This window comes from Arvicola amphibius, chromosome 13 (genome assembly GCF_903992535.2).
Source record: "Arvicola amphibius chromosome 13, mArvAmp1.2, whole genome shotgun sequence".
Classification (NCBI taxonomy): Eukaryota; Metazoa; Chordata; class Mammalia; order Rodentia; family Cricetidae; genus Arvicola; species Arvicola amphibius.
Window position 1 is genome coordinate 56,569,006 of NC_052059.1, and position 21,566 is coordinate 56,590,571.

Sequence of the window (21,566 nt, forward strand, 5' to 3'; positions counted from 1 at the left end):
TGCCTTATGGTTTGTTGACCCAAATGTTACCCTTCAGCTACTTCTCCAGCTCCATGCCTACCTGCCTGCTGCTATGCTCCTCTCCATGATGGTCATGAACACATCCTCTGAAACTGTGAACCCAAATTAAATGCTTTCTTTTATAAGTTGCCTTGGTCATGGTCTACTGTCACAGCAATAGAAAAGTACTAAGACAGCACCCCACAAGTCTGAACAAATTTTATGATGTGGTGAAAAATCTTTTTCTAAATGCAACAAGAGGGCTAGGGATGTATGTGACAGAATATTGGACTGGCATATACAATGCCCTGGGTTTGATCCTTATCACTGGAGAAAGAAACAACTTGGAATGGAGAGATCCTGGTAAATATATAGTACTCACTAGGCACACCAATACTTACGGAGTACGTTAAATCCAAGTTGATATTTTCTGGAGTTGTAACTTGCTCCCGTTGCCTCACCAGGACTCTTTCTTTTCTTCCTGCATCTTTTGCCTTTTCTAAGGCCTGAGATCAGATTTATACTTGGTTAAGACAGGCTGATGCCTTCATCAATATTCATGCATTTATACGATATGTGACTGAATTCATCTTCCACCTCAGATTCCCGAATGCCCCTTTGTAGCCTCATACAAAATACTCCAGAATATTGTTAAAATGGTGCTTTGAAATATAAAACTGCTTTGCTGGAAAAGAGTGTATTTACTGCAAGTTAACATTGTCCCACTCTTTCCTGCTACCTTTTGAACTTGATTATGCCTATGTAATTCTTTCCCCCTCCCAATTCCTAAGTGTTTTGAGTATTTTAATTCAATCTTAAAAAGTAGGGACTTGGATGGATTTTGTTTGGTGTTGGGGATATTCAAAATTCAATAAGCTATGAGATAATTATGGCTTAATATTACAAGAAATGAACTAAACCCCAGTCCTCTGCAAGAGCTCTTAAACCCTGAGCCATCTGTCCAGCCCAAAGTTGACAATGGTCTTTTTAAAGTAGAAACATTCTGTGTGGTACTTAGGAAACTCATCTACCGTGACTCCTGACACACACTGTGGGCTATAGAGGACCATTTCCCCTTTTCACTGAGACGGGATCTCACTGGAGTCAAGGGCGGCCTGGAACTCATGATCCTCCTGCCTGTACAATTTCACCTTCTGAAAATATCTCTTACAGACTAACAGACTAGAACTTTTGCTGGACTTCACAGCCAGAGTTAATGACACACCTCGAAGACATTAAAACTTTAGACTGCTACCCTACCGTGTACTCAAACTACGTATTCTTGCTATCCTACTGTGTACTCAAACTACTTGCTGAAGAACCTGCCTTTAAGAGAACAATGTAACAACCAAGCTTTCTTGCTTTGGGCTTCCCATGTAATCAACCTTTACAACCTAAGCTACACATATTTGCAATCTTAAACTATGTTGTTCTCTTACACACCCCTGACCCAGACAATGGATGTGTACCATGTGCTGAAAGAAACAAATATAGAAATTGAAAGTGACTTCTCAAAGTCTACAACAAGGTTGAAAGCAACCGTTGTGGATTTTGGTCTACAGACAATAATTTGTATAGTACTATTGCTGTCTGGGTCAGTTGGGATCAGTTGCAGCCAGAGATTTAATCCCATGTAAAACTCTGCTAAAGATTTCTGTAAAGAATCCCATCCTTCCCCAACGTGATGCTTTCTGTGCTGTCTAGTACATGCAGGTGAAGTCCTTCATGAAGGATAGACACACAGAGACAGATACACAGAGACAGACAAGACTACCAATGCAGTCACAGACAGAGAAGATGGACAGAAGACACAGGGAATGTGAAGCAGAGAATTCCAATCTAAACATGATCTTGGTTGAACGACTCTAAGGGGAAGGAAGGGTTTTTATTTCTTTCCTTAATGCATTATTGGTAACTTGGGAATTAATCACTAATGCATTTAATCTGCACATTAAAAAGCAGTGGTGGTATATGCACTTTAATCCCAGCGTATGTAGTGTCCACCTTACCCATCACGGTACACGTGGAGATGGGATAGGGGACAAACTGTTAGGTTGATCAGGCTCAGGTTACTTGGTATGCCTTGGAGATTAAAGCCCTTCGTTCTGGCCAGGTGGTGGTGGGAGGCAGAGGTGGATCTCTGTGAGCTCAAGGCCAGCCTAGTCTATAAGAGCTAGTTCCAGGACAGGCTCCAAAGCTACAGAGAAACCCTGTCTCGGAAAATCAAAATAAACAAATTTAAAAAAATAAAATAAAATAAAAATCCTGGAAGGTTAACCAAGATTTGTGGTTTACTTAGAAAAAAAAAGCCGGCGAGGTTTCGGTGAGAAGACAGAACTCAGGAAACTGGGCATGGTAGCACTCAGAAGATGAAAACGTACAGGCAGGAGGATCATGAGTTCCAGGCCGCCCTTGACTCCAGTGAGATCCCGTCTCAGTGAAAAGGGGAAATGGTCCTCTATAGCACACAGTGTGTGTCAGGAGTCACGGTAGATGAGTTTTGGAAGTACTACACAGAATGTTTCTACTTTAAAAAGACCAGTGTCAATGTTGGGCTGGACAGACGGCTCAGGGGTTAAGAGCACTTTCTGCTTTTGCACAGAACTAGGGTTTGGTTCCCAGCACCCACATGGCAGTTCCAACAATCTGTAACTCATTTTTCTGGCCTCTACAGGCACTTCACACATGTGATTTACATATATACATACAGGCAAAACATTAATAAACATAAAATATTAATAAATCTTTGGAAAATAATGCCAAAAATTGTAAAATCACCCAATTGTGGTATCAGAATTTGTATAGCAAAATTCTCAAAATAATTGCCTTAGTCAAAGCCTAAGGCCAGTCAATAGCAAAAAGAAAATGTGCACATGTATGTGCCTATTTAAAAGTAGATACAGACATCAACACCTATGTCATAATCCAGATTCTCCAGCTGATGAACTCACCAGCTTTAAGTCCCCACAGCTATTGGCGATACAGCTCTCCTCGACCAGCTCGTTCACTTTCTTCTCCAGCTGTCTGATCTTCTCTTCTGGGCTTTGAGAAAACAGTGGGTGTCGTTTAAACCACTCAATCACTAAAACCTATACCACAAGTTACTTTTGGACATTGCCTAGTAAGCTTTAAGGCTAGAGTTCAAATGAAGATATACATGGAACTGCAAAGCAAAAAAAACAAAAAAACAAAAAACAAAAACAACTTACTGTTGTGCTTAATAATTACATTAGCGAATTAGTCATAATAAACATGGAAATAAAATGAACATTTATTTAGCACCAAGTGTAATAATCACATACTGAACTAAACATGTCACCCTAACAACATCAATTACTTCTCATAAAACACTTGATGTGAGAACTGCAATTACATTTTACTGAAAGATATAGAAAGTTTTGCTCAAGAGCACAAAGTTAGCAAGTTATAGAGGCAGGATCTGGACCAGGCAGGCTCACTGCATCGCTGCTCCAGAGAGAAGTGGCTGTGGTTTTTAGATCCTACGAAAAAAATGAAAACTTCCCCTGTGGCTAGGAAAACGAAAGCTCATAAAAGAGACTTAAGATTATTTATAAACTTAAGAATGTTATAAAGAAAATGTCTAATGAGATTAAATAGTTTAAAAACCTGGCTCCTGGGCCCTGTGGTAGCACATTCCTTTAATGCCAGAACGTGGGCAGCAGAGGAAGGCAGATCTATGACTTAGAGGCTCCCCGCGGTGCACATAAAGCATTCCATGCCAGACAAGGCTACATAGTTGAGATCCTGTCTCAAAAACACTAAGCAAACAAACAAACAAACAAAATCCCAAACAGCCGTCGAGGTTCCTTATGGGTGTGGTCGCTGGTAGGTCAACCATGTTCCAATAAATGGCTCATATCTATGCAGCAGTGGATTATAAAAAATATTTAAAAGATATTAAGTTGTTGAAAGGTGGTTTAGAAGCATATTTAAGAGGAACTGGTGGAAGAGTGAAGAAGTATATATGATCAGAATACATTGTATGTATGTATGCAATTCTCAAAGAATAAAAATATGATATTAATATTAAAAAGCCTTGATTTTATTAGGTACAAATTATCCTGGACCTGTAGATACAGCTTAGTTGTAGAACATTTCAATTGCTGGGCATGTGCAAGGTCCTATTCAATTTCTAGTAACACACACATACATACACACACACAATAAAAAAAATTGCCAAAGCAGTCACATTTGAAAATAATGTTAATGTTGATTTGCTACCACTTTCTTCCAGGAAAATAGTATAACTCTCTATATGTACACTGATACCTAAATAAAATCCCACTCAAGTTACACCCAAGTGCTGCGAGACATTTGATATTTGATTACAAAGTGTAAAGACATGTTACTAATTGGTTTAATAAAAAGTTAAACAGCCAATGGCTAGGTATAGCTGGGACTTCTGGACAGAGAGAGCTCTGGGAAGAAGAAAGGGGAAGTTGCCAGCCTGATGTAGAGGAGCAAAACATGCAGAGGAGAGGTAAAAGACATAAGTCACGTGGCAGCAAGTAGATGAATAGCAATGGGCTAATTTAAGTTATAAGAGCTAGTGGGACAAGTCTAAGCTACAGGCTTAGGATCTTTTATAATTAATAATAAGTTTCATGCTATTTTTTTGTGAGCTGGCAGCCCAAAGAAAAATCCACCTACAATCAAGTAGATAGCTCTCTTAATTCACTACAAATGGACTTTTTAAAAGAATACAGTACAGTACAGTTTTATCTACAGACTCCTATTCTGTGGGAGACTAAGACTATGCATGTTAGTAGTCTTTAAAGAGCTTTAAAATTCAAATTGAGCAACAGCATAACATGGAAACTTTTATTAAAAAATAGTGAAGGACTGGAGAGATGGCTCAGTGGCTAAGAGCACTAACTGCTCTTCCAGAAGACCAGGGTTCAATTCCCAGCACCCACAAGATAGCTCACAAGCATCTGTAAAACCATTTCTAGGGGATTTGATGTCCTTTTATGGCCTCTGTGGGCACCAGGTTTGCAAGTGGTACACAGACATAAATGCAGACAAAACACATATTTAAAATAAAAAGAAATTTAAAAGTTTATAGGTTTACAGTGAAGTCTATATATACTCAACTTGTCTGAAACACTCCATGTTTTTTGTTTTGTTTTTTTGATTTTTCAGAAAGGGTTTCTCTGTGTAGCCCTGGCTGTCTTGCAACTCATTCTGTAAGACCAGGCTGGCCTTGAATACAAAGATGTATTTAAATGTTATTTATAGATTGATATTAAACCAAAAACATTAATAAAAAATTTTAGCTAAAACTCTGTAAGAGAATTTTAAGAAGACACTCAAAGTAACTTATGCCCTAATGAATACCAATGAAATAAAATGGATACGCAGACACTGTTAGGTATCTGGCAAGCGCCTGCTAGCCAGTACAGATCCCAAGCTAGTGTAGAGCACCCCCCTCTCCCTCCCAGCAGTTGGCTCAGCCCTAAGCCTGTGATGCATCCGAGGTCCATGGGAAACAAAGGCACAAGAGTCTGTGGTAGAGAGAGCTGTCAAGAGCTTTGTTGAAAGGGACTAAAATCTTGGAGCTTTCAGCTGCTAAACTTCTCAATTACATGTTATTCTGAGCTCTCTCCACTCTCTGGGAACCATATGGATAAGCAGGCTCTTGGGAAAAGCCAAACGGGTGGAGGAAAAGCCAAACAAGTGCTGATGTTATTGAGCAGTAAAATCAGCCACCAGAACGGCCCTTCCTCTAGAACTCACACCGTGTAACACAATAAATGCTCTAATTATGTGTGTGTTTCCAGATTTCTATTCTTTGTGAGCAGTAAAAAACAGCCTAAATTACATTACTATTTAAGTAATGCCTTTCCCCTCACTAGCTTGGATACAAAATAAACTGGTCAGCTACAGAAGTTAGTCAAAAGGAAACTTACATAACATACATGATAGCCCTAAGTGCTGTGTTTAAGAATTAAAATTTTAAACAACAGGAGGGACTAAGGATGCAGTGTAGTAGGGTGCTTGCTGGCATGTATTAGGTTCTGGGCTGAGTCTTCAGCATCACAAAGCCAGCCAATCACACACACACACATACACACACATGCATGTGGGTGCACACTCACACTCTCGCACACAGTAACTAACAACGTGCACCCCAGGACTGACAAACTGAGTTTGACTCTCAGCCACACCCTTCATCAGCCTCAGCAGGTGAAGTCCCTGGGCGTGCACTTCTTCTCTCAACCTGTGACAACAATTGCTCCATTTTCATGTGTGAAGCTCCTCGGTGCCCGCACACAGGAAACTCACTAGCTGCCAGCGGCTCTTCATGTGCAGGGTGTGCATCAAGGGCCATAGGCAGCGTGCGTGCACACAGTGTGAACCCTGAAGCTTTCAGGTTTCTGTCTAGATAACTACAAAGAGTTAATTCTCTAGAAAACGTGGTGCTCAGGCTAAGGCTGTGGCATGGCGATAAAGCACATGTACAGCAAATGCAGAGTCCTGGGTTGACGCCAGTACCACGCACATATACAAAATGAAACTGCTCAGTAAATAATATGGCAAACTAGCTCACTATTTTTCTTTTAAATTTTCTTTGAAAAAATACCCTTTTAAAAATAACATACCATTTATAATCCTGTTTGACCTTCAGGAGAATTCCTACTCGTGAAAGTTAGATCACAACTTCAGTCAACTAACAAGCCAGTGAAATCACACGATCTCACATGTCTATTACTAGATTTTTATTTCTCTGCTAAATTCAAGAGTTGGGGATGAAGTCTCATGAGCACGCTTCTCATACAAGCTTAAATTATCTACCTAGAAAAGAAAAGCATGCAGCCGCAGGAGCAGCAGCAGCAGAAGGCCTTACGTACCTATCTTCGTTTTTGGCTTCCAAAGGAGGAGCAGGACCCCTGGACTGGCCGAGGGGATCAAATGCTGAACCTGAGACACAATTCAAGAGTTTAAGTTTATGATCCAGCAAAGTTGAAGAGAATCTTGTATACAATAAATTATCATTTATTACATGGTATAAGTTCAACAGGCAAAACACTTATCACACATAAATATTTCATGGAAACTGTTCAGGTTTTTTTTGATGTTGTTGTTGTTGTTTTTTTTTTTTTTTTTTGAGACAGGGTTTCTCTGTGTAACTGCCCTAGCTATTCTAGAACTACCTCTTGGAGATCAGGCTGGCCTGGAATTCACAGAGATCCGCTTGCCTCTGCCTCCTGAGATCTGGGAGTAAAGGTATGCACCACCAGTACCAGCCTGTTAAGATTTTTAATGCACATGAAATGATAAACAGAATTTACAGATTAACAAACAAAACAAAAATAGATTGCTCTCTCCGTATTTACTTTCTCCCTTCATAGGTCTGTATTTCTATTGTGAATTCTAAATTATCAACCATGTAAGGTATAACCCATGATTAACTTTCTAAGTTTTCTTACTGTTATGATAAACACTAATTTTTGTTGGTTTTATTTTTGATTATTTAACCTATATATTTAAAGAATACTTCCACCTTTCATTTTTAAGATCAAATTTAACTTATACAAACCACATTTTAGGTGCATACTTCAACACATTTTGACAAATTGCAGTGGTGTAACCACCACCCCAAGTGAGCTACAGTACAGGGTCACTAGCCCTTTCCTCTTGGTCATCTGTTTGAGCAGGCTTTGCACACGTATCCCGGGCTAGAGACCATGTGGATACCTGTAGTGTCTAAGTGCTGGGGTTACACCACAGTCAGCTTACCCCTTTCTTTCTCAATGGTACCTAAAATCGTGGTGCATCTTGTAATCAATGGTATTTTGATTTTATTTAAAATGGAAGTGATATGCACATACAATGATGGGGCAGGTGCTGGGGAAATGAACCAACCTCTCAAAGCTGACTTGGAAAAGCCAGCTGCTCTCACTGCCGTCATGGGTCGAGCAACTCCATCCTTGAAAGAACAAGAATCATTTAAAACTTATGAATAAGAACTATGCTTATGGACAGCTCTGCACATAATACACAGTCTACTTTAGTCCTGATTTTTAATAAATGATTTATTTATTACATTTTTTCTGTAAATTGTTGTTTTGCTTGTATCTATGTCTGTGAGGCTTCTGGATCCCCTGTAGCTGAAGTTATAGGCAATTGTTGAAATGCCATGCAGGTGTTGGGAATTGAACCTAGATCCTCTAGAAGAGGAGCCAGTGCTCTTAACTGCCAATCTCTTCAACCCCTTTAGCCCTGATTTTTAGGAGGCTCCTCAAGCCTTACTTCTGCCTCGTGCAGCAACCCTGTTGCTTTGTCGCTCCCCTCTAAAATTTCAGTGCCTTGACCCAGCTAGTCTCCTCTTGGCTATAAAAGGACTAACTAGTTTATCTGATAGCTGCTCCTGTGCTTCTGGCTGATCTCCCATATGCTACAGGAGAATCTATAGGAATTGCTGTACTGTGTAGCACAGGAGAACGAGTTCTAGATACTCCAGAATAGTAAAGCATCGGTCTATGTCGACTCCACCAGGCTCTCACTTGAGACTGCAGCATACCAATCCCAAGAAAGCGTGCTTCTGAAGATTCAAGGCAGCCCAAATGTTACCCCACAGTGTAAAAGTGTTACTATATAAGTAACATCTTTGTTAGAATTATTAAAATACAAGAAGAGGAAAAACTTTGGGGATAAAGTCTAAGTCACAAAATAAACCACAAGGCAGACATACCTGAATAGTCCCTGTCATTGGTCTTCCCATCGATGATGCCAGGGATGTCTTAGACTAATAAACAAAAGAGCAAGTTAAACCGAGTCCAGCTGCCTGGAACTTTACAAATTAAACTGCAGGCATTTCTCTCTATCTACCCATAACACATTTTTTCCCATCTGTCATTTAATAGTGTGGGATCAATTTGTAAAACTCTTAAACAGGGGTCAGCAAACAACCGCCCACCTGCCTTGTGAACACGGTTCACTAGACTACAGCAAAGCCCCACCCATCACCCACCTGCCTTGTGAACACGGTTCACTAGACTACAGCAAAGCCCCACCCATCACCCACCTGCCTTGTGAACACGGTTCACTAGACTACAGCAAAGCCCCACCCATCTATACACTGCCTGTGGCTGCTTTTGTATTACAAACACCACTGCATGGACACTTGTGACATAGACCATTTGATCTGCAAAACTGGAAATATCTGTCCCTTCACCGCCTCTTACTGTGAAGCAAGACCAAATGTAACTCCACCCTTAGACTTCCTGTAGGAAGCTGCTTTCCTACTCCTGTAAGGCATGCTGTGAAGGCAAACGCTCTGGGCCTCTGGGCTGTGAAGCCATTTTGCTGACCTTAAAGTATGTGATCATAAATATTTAAAAAAGCTTCTCCACTTCAGTCTTGCATTTTTCTACCATTCTTTCTTATTTTGTGTAAGTCAGAACATACTTAGGTAAGTTAAACAAGATTAAAAGGATTATTACTCCTAGGGAGTTTGGGACTATTTTCCCCAAACAGTGGAGAAGATAAAACCTAGACATATATCCCTGAAACGTTTTCTTAAATTTCATCTTATCATTGGTTAAGTCTCATAAACACTGTTATGTTTATATAACATCTAGCTTCATGTAGAACTCATGAATGGAATGTATACAAGAGTCGGTTATATTATGTAAGAAACAGAAATCAATAACAAACAAGGTCTACAAATAGAAAAGGGTAATAAAATACAATTGTGCAAAAATCAAACTTATTAAAATATTCAAAGCTATTACTCAAATTAGACTTTTTAATATGTGTAACTATATATCTGGGTCATGACTTGACAAAGCCCAAACTATTTACAACTCTTGCATATGAACTTACATATATCTTAAAAAGCATCTTAATATTTTCCATAAGAACCTACCCCATATCCAGTGGCTATGGGTCTGCTGACTGCTGTGCTTGGTATTTTAGCAGTTACCTTGGGGAGGAAAAGGGGCACTGTCAGCAGTACTCAGATCAGACTATGTACTAGAAAATGCAGACTCAGTGCTAAAGAAATGTTGTATTTGGTGACCCTCCCCCAGGGAAGAGCACACCAACCTGCTGTCTGATGCCAAATGGTCATACATGCAAATAACATTATATGGACTGAGTGGGTTATAGTTAAGAATACACACACACACACACACACACACACACACACAGAGGCACGCAATAACAATGAAAGAAGAGCCCATGAATTAGGAGAGTGGGGAGGGATATACGGAAGGGTTTGGAGGGAAGGAAGGGAGAAAATGTAATTACAACCTCAAAGAGAGAAATGTCATACTTAGAATGATTGCTTAAATACTAGGGAGTTTAGTTACTGAATGTGCTAGAAGGAGACTCAGTCTTCATTTTAAAGGAAAGGGACTTTGGGGTGACCTGAGATCCTAACAAGTAAGTTCAGTTTTTATGCTTACATCCACCACTCATTCAATGCATGCTACATACTACATGCATGCATGCTGGGGTACTACAGCCACAGAACCCAACAACAGACGCGGGCTCTGGAGTCCACGGGACTGGAATCCCAGTTCTCCCTCACTATATTTACTATCTTTGAGACCAAATGGATACTGAACACAAAGGATGCAAATATCACATCATACAACTGGAGCTAGGATCAAAACGGAAAGTGTCCTCAGCAGGTTAGTCGCTGGACATAACTGACTATCATTCAAAAAGGAATTCTATTTCTTGCTATTCTGGACTGTTTTTACCATGTCTTTCTACTAAGAACAACTAAAAAAGGCTGAGACAAAAATGTTTGTTTAAAGGCAATTCCCAGCAACCACATGGTGGCTCACAACCATCTGTAATGAGATCTGGTGCCCTCTTCTGGCCTGCAGGCATACATGCATGCAGAATACTATATACATAATAAATATTTTTTTAAAGGAAGAACTTGAGCCTTTATCTTACACCACACACATAAAATTAATTCAAAATATATTAAAGAGCAAAACCTACAAATTTTCTGGGAAAAAATAAAGAAGAAAGCCTTAGCCTTGGTGATCATTTCTAGAACATGACACCAAAGCATAAACAATAAGGCAGACAAACAGGACCGCATCGAGCCAAAAGCCTTTCGGTACCAGAGAATACAATCAACATGGAAACAGCCCACAGAATGGGAAGAAAACTTTTGCAAGTCACGGATCTGAAAGAGATCAACAGAGACTATAATGGTGAACCTAGAAGACCATTTACGAAGTAAAATGATGTGCTACACCCAACATGCGAATACTGAGTGACTCCACCGTATGAGGTGTCTAGTAGTCAATGGTGTAGAAACAAAGACCTGAGTGGGAGCTACGAGTGCTGGGGAAGGAAAAGCTGGCAGGGGGCGCTATTCAATGGGCAGGAGTCTTCAGTCTGCAAGGAGGCCATTCTGAAGCGCTGTCTCACGATAGCATTAGCAAACAGCACTGCTGGGTTGCACACGAGTACGTGTAAATGATTACGATGGTGAATTTTATCACATGATTTCTACAGCTTTATTTTTAAGTTGCTTACTGGAGGTCTTCTGCCATGACTGGTTCTCACTGCTTGCTGAAAACCAGTGTCATTCTCCAACTCCTAAAATAAAAAGACAAATTCAAGTAAACGTGACAAAATTTAAACTCTTCTGATCTATATCCAATACCCTTTATAATTCATCTTACCCCAAATAGAGACTCTGGTCTTCAAATTCTACATTTCCCATCCCACCAAAAGCAAGGTTCCTTCTACCCCTCTGGAATCTTGGGAAACATCTTTTTTGCCAAAAGCTCGGCCAAAGTAGAATAATTAATTATGCTGATGGGTGCCTCTGACTGTGTGCATCACAAGACTGAGAACTGCATACTTATTCAACATCATTTGAAATAACCAAAGCCCTCTAAAAGAGGGTGGTGCCACCACGTGGCTTCCCAGCAGATAGTCAAGGACACATCTTTTCCTCCTCCTTTCTCCATTGTAGTTGGAAGAATGAGATTCAACTCTTTCTCTTCCCCTCTCTCCTCCTGTCTTCTTCTCTTCACTTTTCTCTTCCCCTTTCTTCATCCTCCTCTTACATTCCAGGATCACACTCCTGTCCCTACCTATGGAAGCTGCAGGATAGAAAGGGCCATAGTCTCTACAAGCAAGAAGGCAAATATTTTTTCTTGTTCATTTTCTGTTTGTCCATGTGAAAAGAAGAAACCTGTACTGCAAGTGGGAACCAGCGTCTCCACTGAAATAAGCTTTTCTGCCTCTTGATCTGTACTTAATTTCCCCCAAGAAAGTGTGAGGAAACGCCTTTTAGCGAAGGCAGGATATACCTGTTCCTGAGTTACACGGCAACTGTCTTACCAATTACCCATATTCTAAGCAGTTCTTATTTCCTCTTCTGGACTAACTTCAAATACACTGAACTCACCTCACTCTTGCCTTTGATTTTACTTCAGTCTGCTTCTGAAAAGCATACTTGCTGCTGTGGTCTGGACACGGCTTCTGGGCCCGAGATTTAAGGATAGAGGCTCAGCCCTCAGTGTGGTAATGTAGACAGATGAATAATCTTTATATGGCTGGGCCAAGCAGTGAGATTACTGCGGTCCCGAGCTCAGACATGACTAATGGTTTCTGAGAGAATGGGGTGTTGTAAGAGTAAGATGTCCCTCTTCACCATGGCTGTCTGTTTCACCTGTGACTTGTCTCTCCTGTAGACACTTCATCATGATGCCACTTACCATACTAATGGTAACATACCAAGTCATAGTTATACTAAATATGATATTGATGAGGATAAATTGATACAACCATCCAGTCTTGGATGTTCATCCCCCAAACTGTGGCCTAAGTATTTTGGTTTTCTACATGATTCCCAGACTCAGATATTTTGTTATAAAACATTTTAAAATAAATATAAGAAATGCATATAAAATAGTTACTATCAATTAACTAGAAAAAATTAGGAAAATCAAAACTGAATATCTAGATAATCAGGATGCTAGTCCAATAAACTTTAGAACATGATTTTATCATACATAAGATACATGTGATAAATGTATAAATATATATCATACATCACATACAATATATATGCTTCATACTTACAACTTCATATCAAACATACATAATTAAATGTAATACAACTCTTAGTCATAAAAACTGGGAACTTCTATGTGAGTCTAAAGTCAAAGTCAGTCACCACCATAACTGATACCTTTACTTTGGCAGATCTTTTGACAAAAAGATGTCTCTTAAGATTCCTAAGCTAGTAGTAAAAAATGGGCAACAAGGAAATTTAACTAAAGCAACAAGTTTTAAATAGTGGCCAATCAACGTTCTACTTACAAGCAATACATACCACTCTTAACTTGTTCTTTGTGCTGTAGAAGGAGCGGCGGGGCTGCATCCCGCCACTCGGCCGCCAGCTAGCTTTTCACCCAAAATAATTACATGGAAACTGTATTTTTTAAAAACACTGCCTGGCCCATAGTTTCAGCCTCTTATTGGTTAATTCTCACATCTTCCTTTAACCCATATTTAGTAATCTGTGTAGCACCATGAGGTGTGGCTTACCAGGAGAAATCTTAACCTGCATCCATCTCAGAGAGGAGAAGTATGGTGACTGCATATGGTGACTGCCTGAAGCGTCTGCCCCACTGCCTTCTACCCAGCATTCTGTTCTGTCTACTCCGCCTACCTAATTTTCTGTCTCTTAAAGGGCCAAGGCAGTTTCTTTATTAATAAATGAAAGTAACACATAGACACTCCTCCATCATTGTGCCTTAATAACCAACCTGAATATAAACTTTAAGCCAGGAGAGAGCATCAGATACCCACAAGAGAAGGTGGTGAGCCACCATGTGGTTGCTGGGAATTGAACTCAGAACCTCTGGAAGAGCAGTCAGAGTGCTCATAGTCACTGAGCCATCTCTCCAGTCCCGCAACAAAATTATTAACAGTAATTTTTCTCTATTTCAATTTCATTTCCTAATTTCCTTCTAAAATACATGCATGACAAGAGAAAATAACTACATGGCATTTAGAAATTAGAGCACTGCAGAGGTGGTTTTCACTAAGGTTCTTGAAGCTAATGCTAGAGACTGAACTCAGGGCCTTGTGCATGCCAGACAGGCACTCTATCAGCTGAGCTGCATGTATATCAACACATCCCAAATTAGAGAGTAGAGACTGGAAAAGCAAAACAAACTGAGGCTGGAGAGATGGCTCACTGATTAAGAGCACTTGCTGCTCTTGTGGAGGACCTGCGTTTGGTTCCCAGCACCATGGCTCACAACTGTCTGTAGCTCCAGTTCTAGAGGAGCTGATGTCCTCTCTGACCTTTGCAGGCACCAGGCACACACATGGTGCACATAAATACACGGAGGCAACACTCATACACATAAACCAATCAAAACTGATCTTAGAGATCTCTGGGTTATCCAAGTCTTTCACTTCTGTGATAGCTAGTGGTGAAGAGTCCAAGGGCTTTCTTTCTCATGATCGTCCCTTCTGCTGCAGCCACTGTCACTAGGAATTATGAGGTTCTTCATGACATACTTTCCTACTTTTAATACTTTACTTAATCTGAAGTACATAAAAAGTATCAATCAATTACACCCCAAATCCTCATGAACCAGCTGAACTGGCTAACAAAAGACCAATATAAAAAATGTTTTTACCTCAGTATCATAGGCTGGATTGTAGTCATTAAAACCAGAATAAAGATCGTCCTCATCTGTTTCTGGCGCCAGGTGCACATTTTCCATCATCTGTGCCTATTGAAAAATCAGCAGTATAAATGTGTTCCTGGTATAGGAATTCACTTTCCAGACGCTATGAACTGAACCCAGAGCCTCATGCATGCTAAGCAAGTGACAAGCCACACCCAGACTAAGAAACAATTCTTAGCTCAGTCAAATTCATTCATATTTTAGGCATTTTTTTCCCAAATTCCCCAAACTGTCAAAACGCACATCTACTACCCTCATTTCATATTTGTCCCACACCTTCTATGTAAGTGACAGGCAACGAGAGAAGTTAAAATCAAGTACAGAGGCTGGGCAGTGGTGGCGCACGCCTTTAATCCCAGCACTCAGGAGACAGAGGCAGGCGGATCTCTGTGAGTGTGAGGCCAACCAGGTCTATGAGAGCTAGTTCCAGGATAGGCTCCAAAGCTACAGAGAAACCCTGTCTCGAAAGAAACAAGAAAAAGAAATCAACCACAGAAAAAAAGTGCAATAATCAATTAAAATATAAGGAAAAAATCATTATATCCCTAGCATTAATGCTAATATAAAGACCAACAACACACAAGGTCAGCAAGGATGGAGGGCAACCAGAATACCTATACATCATTAGTGGGAGCATAAAATATTATGACTGTGCAAAATGCCTGCTGCTTCATACTATTAACCTTTTATGGCCTAGAGAGTCTACTCTAGAATAATTTTGTAACAGAAATGAAAACACGTGTACCAAAATATTAATGTAAGAATGTTTGTAGCATTTTATTTATTTATTTATTTATTTATTTATTGATTGATTGATTGATTGGTTTTTCGAGACAGGGTTTTTCTGTAGCTTTGGAGCCTGTCCTTGAACTAGCAAGTCGTGCACCACCACCACCCCGCTTCAGTTCTTCTTTGAAATTTTATAACAAAAGAAAAAAGTCTAAATAAATGTCCAAACATAAGGCACATGTGGTATATTTAAGGGAAAGTTTAATGTCTGTAATTTACTTTGAAAAGCACAAAATGGGGCTGGAAAGATGGCTCAGAGATTAAGAGCATTGCCTACTTTTCCAAAGGTCCTGAGTTCAATTCCCAGCAACCACATGGTAGCTCACAACCGTCTGTAATGAGGTCTGGTGCCCTCTTCTGACCTGCAGGCATACATGCAGACAGAATATTGTATACATAATAATTTTTTTTAAAAAAAGCACAAAAATACACACACACACACACACAAAACACTTGGTGGCTTTTTTTGTTTTGTTTTTGGTTTTGTTTTAGATATGCCTACCTTTGATGACCTGGCCAGTTTCACAAGTGTTTTTTTGTTTTGTTGCATTGTTTGTTTGGTGGGGGTTGGTTGCTTTCTGTTTGTTTTATTCTGTTTTTGAGATGTAACCCTGGCTGGCCTAGAACTAATTATATACACCAGGCTGGCCTCGAACTCTCCAAAATCTGCCTGGTTCGGCCTCCCAAGTGCTTGAACTAAAGACGTGCCACCATGCCCAATAGAACACTCAGCTTTGAATCTCTTGGTTTGCGTAGCTGTGGAGCATTTCTGGGTCAATGTGAACCATGATCACTGTTTTCTTCAGCTCTCTTGAAAGATCAAGACTCTCCCGTTTAAACTACCATGAAGGGCATGGTGGCACTCTAAAGAAGGAGATGATGAAGACTCAGAATTTCAAGGTCAGCCTTAGCTACATAGCAAGCTAGAGGCTAACTTAGATCTCAATAAATAAAGTATATCATTGGGTTTCAGTATATCCAAAAGGTGTGCAACCATCACTGCTATCCAATTCCAGGACATTTTCTTCACCCTATAAAAACAGAAACCCGAGGCTCTTTAGCAATCACGCCCCATTCCTCCTTTTCCCAGTCCCTGAAAGCCACTCAACAACGTCCTGCCTTTATAGATGAGCCAGTTCCAGACATTTCATGTGCATGAAAACATGCAGCATGCAGCATTTAAGTCTAGCTTTCTTCATTTAGCATGTCTTTAGGGTTCATGATACAGTTTCATTATACTGCATTCTTTTGCATGGCTCAATAACAAATTTACAACATTTGGTTTCTCTGTTCATTAGTTAATGAACATTAGGTTGGCTCTACTTGAGAGCTTTTATGAATAACCCTGTTATGAATGTTTATAAACAAGTTTTTATATAAATACAATTTCTTTTTTAAATTTAGGTGTCTGCATTGGGAGTTTGCTAACATGGGTGCTGGAAACTGAACTCAGGTCCTCTGGAAAAGCAGCAAATGCTTACAACTACTGAGCCATCTCTCTAGCCTTAGTTGAGTATATGCTCAATTCTCCTAGGACTACATCAAGGTATAGAATTGCTGGGTCATAAAGGAACTCTGTTAGCTTCTGGAACAACTGCCCATTTTCTGAGCAGAGTGATAAATATTATACCATCCTAATCAATGCCACTGTTTTTTCCACATACACACTATATAGGCCGCCTGCCCGTTAGCCACACAGCAGCTATCTAAGTAGTCAGGTTAACTGTTTCGGTGTTGCAGCCCTTGTTTTTTCCTCATCTTTGGTCCCAAAGCACAAGAACAGAGCTGTTGGCAATTCAAACATGCCAAAGAGAAGCCAGGAAGTATTGTCTTTAAGTACCAACTCACTTTATTAAAGAAGAATGAATACAGAACAAAAAAAATTAGAGAAACAGAACATACATTACTTTCATTACAGTATACTATAATAATTTTCTATTTTACTATTGCTGTTAATCTCTTACAGTGCCTAATTTGTAATTTAAATTTTATCATAGGTATATATGTATATGAAGAAAATAAAACAGCAAGGGCAGGCATGGCGATGCACATCTTTGATCATTCAAACAGCAAAAGGCAGGTGGATCTCTGTAAGTTCAAGGCCAGCCTGGTCTACAAACCAAATTCCAGGACAGCCAGCTGTTACACAGAGAAATCTTGTCCTGAAAAACTAAGACACAAAACAAAACAAAAAGTGTATGAAGGGTTCACTGTGGCATGAGGGGTCTTTGACTACATCCTCTACACAAGAAGGAAAGACTGTGCTAACCAGGGCCTCTCAGACCTGAGCATGCTCCAGAAGTTTAAAGGTTTCTTCATTTCAGAGAGCCGCTCTCCAGCCATCTATGCTTCTGATTCAGGAAATCTTTTTTTTTTTTTTTTTTTTTTTTTTTTTTTTTGGTTTTTCGAGACAGGGTTTCCCTGTAGTTTCTAGAGCCTGTCCTGGAACTAGCTCTTGTAGTCCAGGCTGGCCTCGAACTCAGAGATCTGCCTGCCTCTGCCTCCCGAGTGCTGGGATTAAAGGCGTGCGCCGCCACCACCCGGTTGATTCAGGAAATCTTAAGGAGATCCTTTGACATCTCAGAACATAAATTTATTGGAATTTCTTTGGAATGAGGGTGTTTTTGTTTCTGAGACAGGGTCTTATGCAGCCTAGGCTGGTCTTGAACTCATTACATAGCCAAGGCTAGCCCTGAACTCTCCCTTCTACCTCTCAAGAGCTGGGGTGAGAGATATGAGTTATTCTGCCCAGTCGGAACATGAATTTCTTTTTTGCAGGTATGGTTGTTCCTGCATGTGAGTACACACATGTGCATATTTTGCATGTGTTGTGGGTATGGTTGTTCTTGCTTGCATGTGTAGACATGTGGGTATATGTGCCTGTGGAGGGGAGAGGTCACCCTGGGGTGTCATCATCTTCAGGCACTGCCTACCTTGGTTTCTGAGACAAGCTCTCTTGCTGGGTCCTGGGTCAGATTCAGCCAAGCTGGCTGAGCAGTGAGCAGCACAAGTACTGCAGTCTTCACTTTTCCAAAGCTGAGATTACAAGCATGTGCCAGAGACTACACTACATTTTTAAAGTGGGATGCTGGGATCAACTCGGGTTCTCATGCTTTTGCAGCAAGAACTTTACGCACTGAGCCATCTCCCCAGTCCTAGATTCCAAACAGGATCCAAGTGATGCTGCTGGTCCAGGGACCACACAGTTTTTTGGTTTTTGTTTGTTTGTTTTGTTTTGGATTTTCGAGACAGGGTTTCTCTACAGCTTTGGGGCCTGTCCTGGAACTAGCTCTTGTAGACCAGACTGGCCTCAGACTCACAGAGATCCGCCTGCCTCTGCCTCCTGAGCGCCGGGATTAAAGGCATGCACCACCACCGCCTAGCTGGGACCACACTTTCAGAATCACACGCTGAAGAATTTCCTGCTTACAAACCTTTCTGATGTCCATTTAGTTTATTCATAAGGCATTGAAACAACCAGCTTTTAAAACTAGACCTCCTTTCTTCTGGGTTACAACCAGATTTAAACACACAGGCACACACTCACACACCTGGGAGACATCACAGACAGCTGAACAGATCAATACTGGAATACACTAATTTTAAAGATGCGCAAAGCAAGGTTAGGAAAGATTAAGTGGATTAATTACTCTTTACAAACAACCATGAGTGGCTACTTAGGGCTTCTAGATTTTCCAAAGTGTTTTGAAAATAATTTGGGATAGTGCCATCTCGATATTGCCAATGAAACATGAAATTGCATGGGAAAGTTCTATTTATTTCTACCGTGATAGACAGTCCACACTCAAAATGTCAATTGTAGTTTCTCCAAAACTCATAATCAGAGTAGAGAATAAGCCGGGCGGTGGTGGCGCACGCCTTTAATCCCAGCACTCGGGAGGCAGAGACAGGCGGATCTCTGTGAGTTCGAGACCAGCCTGGTCTACAAGAGCTAGTTCCAGGACAGGCTCCAAAGCTACAGAGAAACCCTGTCTCGAAAAACCAAAAAACAACAGAGTAGAGAATAAAAAGTCTATAAAGAGCAAAAGCAGTGCCAGGCAATGGTGGGGCACGCCTTTCATCCCAGCACTCAGGAGGCAGGCAGATCTCTGTGAGTTCGAGGCCAGTCTGGTCTACAGAGGTAGTTCCAAGACAGCCAGGGCTGTTACACCGTAAAACCCTGTCTCGAACTACCACCCCCCGTTAAAAAAAAAAGCAGTGGAATTTTAGCCATAAAAAGAATCCTGGGAAAACAGTAGGTAGATTCAGCCATCTTTATCTAAGCATCTTTGGATTCAACCAGCTGCAAACTGAAGATACTTGGGAGAAAAATTTATCTTTACTAAAAAAAACATACTTTTTTTGGGGGGGGTTTTCCTTTTCACTATTCCCTGAACAATTCAGCATAAAGATTATTTATGTAGCAATGAATACCTAAGAAGACAGAGTTGGAAAATGGCTTAGAAACAATGCAAATATCATACCACCTTATACATGTGACTGAGCGCCTGAGAAGTTTGGTATCCCAGGAAAGTGGGTGTCTAGAACCAACCCCTAGAGGATATGCTTTTATCTTTGTGAGACTGTGCTTAATGCTTTCTTTTCTGTACTTCTGTATTCGATCCTGATTACTAGGAATTTTCAAAGGTTGACCTGAGGCAAGTATTAGAAATATTCGCTGTTACCCACTGTGAAACTCTCAAAGTTTCACTGGTGCCACGGCATCGCCAAGTCGTGTCAACTTTGGCCCGGGTCGCCACGCCTGGAGGAGCAGGGACATCCACCCGCTGACGAGAAGCACTAACAAAGCACAAAGTGTTGGCTACGGAAGCGCATTCGCCAGAGCGTGGCTGGGGCGCCACCAGCCCGCCAGTCCTCGCGACCCCGCCGGCCACTCACGCAACGGGCAGGGAGCAGGGCAGCAGGGCGGGCGGCCACGAGGATCCGGGCCCTTCTCCTACCTCGCGCCAAGGGGAGCGGGCTGACCGCGAGTGGGCCGGGAGAAGACGCGACGCCTGAGCCTCAGCAGGCCATAGCTGGACGCCCAGCCGTTGCCAGGCGCGAATCCAAGGAAGCCGCTCCCACAGTCCTCTGCGCCGCCTGGGCGAGGCCGGAAGCTCAGGACCGGAAGAGGAGGGCTGCCGGGAACTGTGGACCGCGGAGACGGCGAGCGCAGTGCTTGTTTCTCCAGCTTTGTCGCTGTCCCGGAGTTGCCAAGTTCGCTGGGGTAATCACAGAAGGAAACAAAGGTCGTGTGACCCTCGAAGCAACCCCATCTCGAGAGCGGGCGACCAGAGCGTGATGGCCGGGTGAATGGAATGTGTCCCGGAGCCACCCACCACCCACGGCTTGGGAACCTTGGCTGTTTTCTGTGGAACGTTGCGTAGAGATTGTATTCAAAATACGATAAATTGTCAGATGTGTCGGGGTTCTTTCTAAATAAGTTTACTCTGGAGAATTAATAAAAGCAATGTCATGCTAGGTGTGCTGACACACGCCTTTAATCCCATCACTTGGGAGGTGGAGACTGGACGATGGGAATACAAGGCCAGCAGGGCGACGCAAGACCTTGTCTTAATAGCAAAATAATGTTTCCCTCCGGAACAAAAGCCGGGCATGTTGACTTGAAGTCCGTTATAAAAGACCGAGGTTTCCTAACCTTGAATTTCTCGGTTGTGTCAGAAAGTCATTGCGTACGTAGCGTCCACCTTACCCATCACGGTACACGTGGAGATGGGATAAGGGACAAACTGTTAGGATGATCAGGCTCAGGTTACTTGGTACGCCTTGGAGATTAAAGCCCGTCGTTCTCATGTACCAGCATTCAGAGGGCAACAGTGTTAAGCTAATGTGTTAGCTTGCAAGTGGGATAAATCCTACAGTTACTAACAGATACAATAGCTGACTACTGCATCACTTCGAGCAAATAGTCAATAATTATATGTTAAGTTAATTAGTGAATATCATAGAGCCCTTATTTCAAGTTCTGCACTTCAATACAGAAAGATAAAAAAATTAGAGTCACTGAATCTTCTTGTTTGTTTTTTGTTTTTCAAGACAGGG

General features: G+C 41.2%; 1 protein-coding gene across 5 annotated transcripts in view; it reads right to left on the reverse strand.

The window, feature by feature from the left end:
- The window catches only part of Ift88 (intraflagellar transport 88), a 108,251-nt gene extending 87,672 nt beyond the window's left edge, over nt 1-20,579 (reverse strand). For all 5 annotated transcript variants that reach the window (XM_038310436.1, XM_038310435.1, XM_038310437.1 and 2 more), the window contains exons 1-9: nt 20,465-20,579; nt 14,664-14,759; nt 11,530-11,592; nt 9,893-9,949; nt 8,717-8,770; nt 7,888-7,951; nt 6,873-6,942; nt 2,952-3,042; nt 402-506 (exon numbers count right to left, since the gene is read on the reverse strand). In XM_038310436.1, the coding sequence (XP_038166364.1) occupies nt 402-506; nt 2,952-3,042; nt 6,873-6,942; nt 7,888-7,951; nt 8,717-8,770; nt 9,893-9,949; nt 11,530-11,592; nt 14,664-14,753 (594 nt within the window). In that variant the 5' untranslated portion in view covers nt 14,754-14,759; nt 20,465-20,579. The remainder of the gene's footprint in view (nt 1-401; nt 507-2,951; nt 3,043-6,872; nt 6,943-7,887; nt 7,952-8,716; nt 8,771-9,892; nt 9,950-11,529; nt 11,593-14,663; nt 14,760-20,464) is intronic.
- Nucleotides 20,580-21,566: the final 987 nt, after the last annotated feature.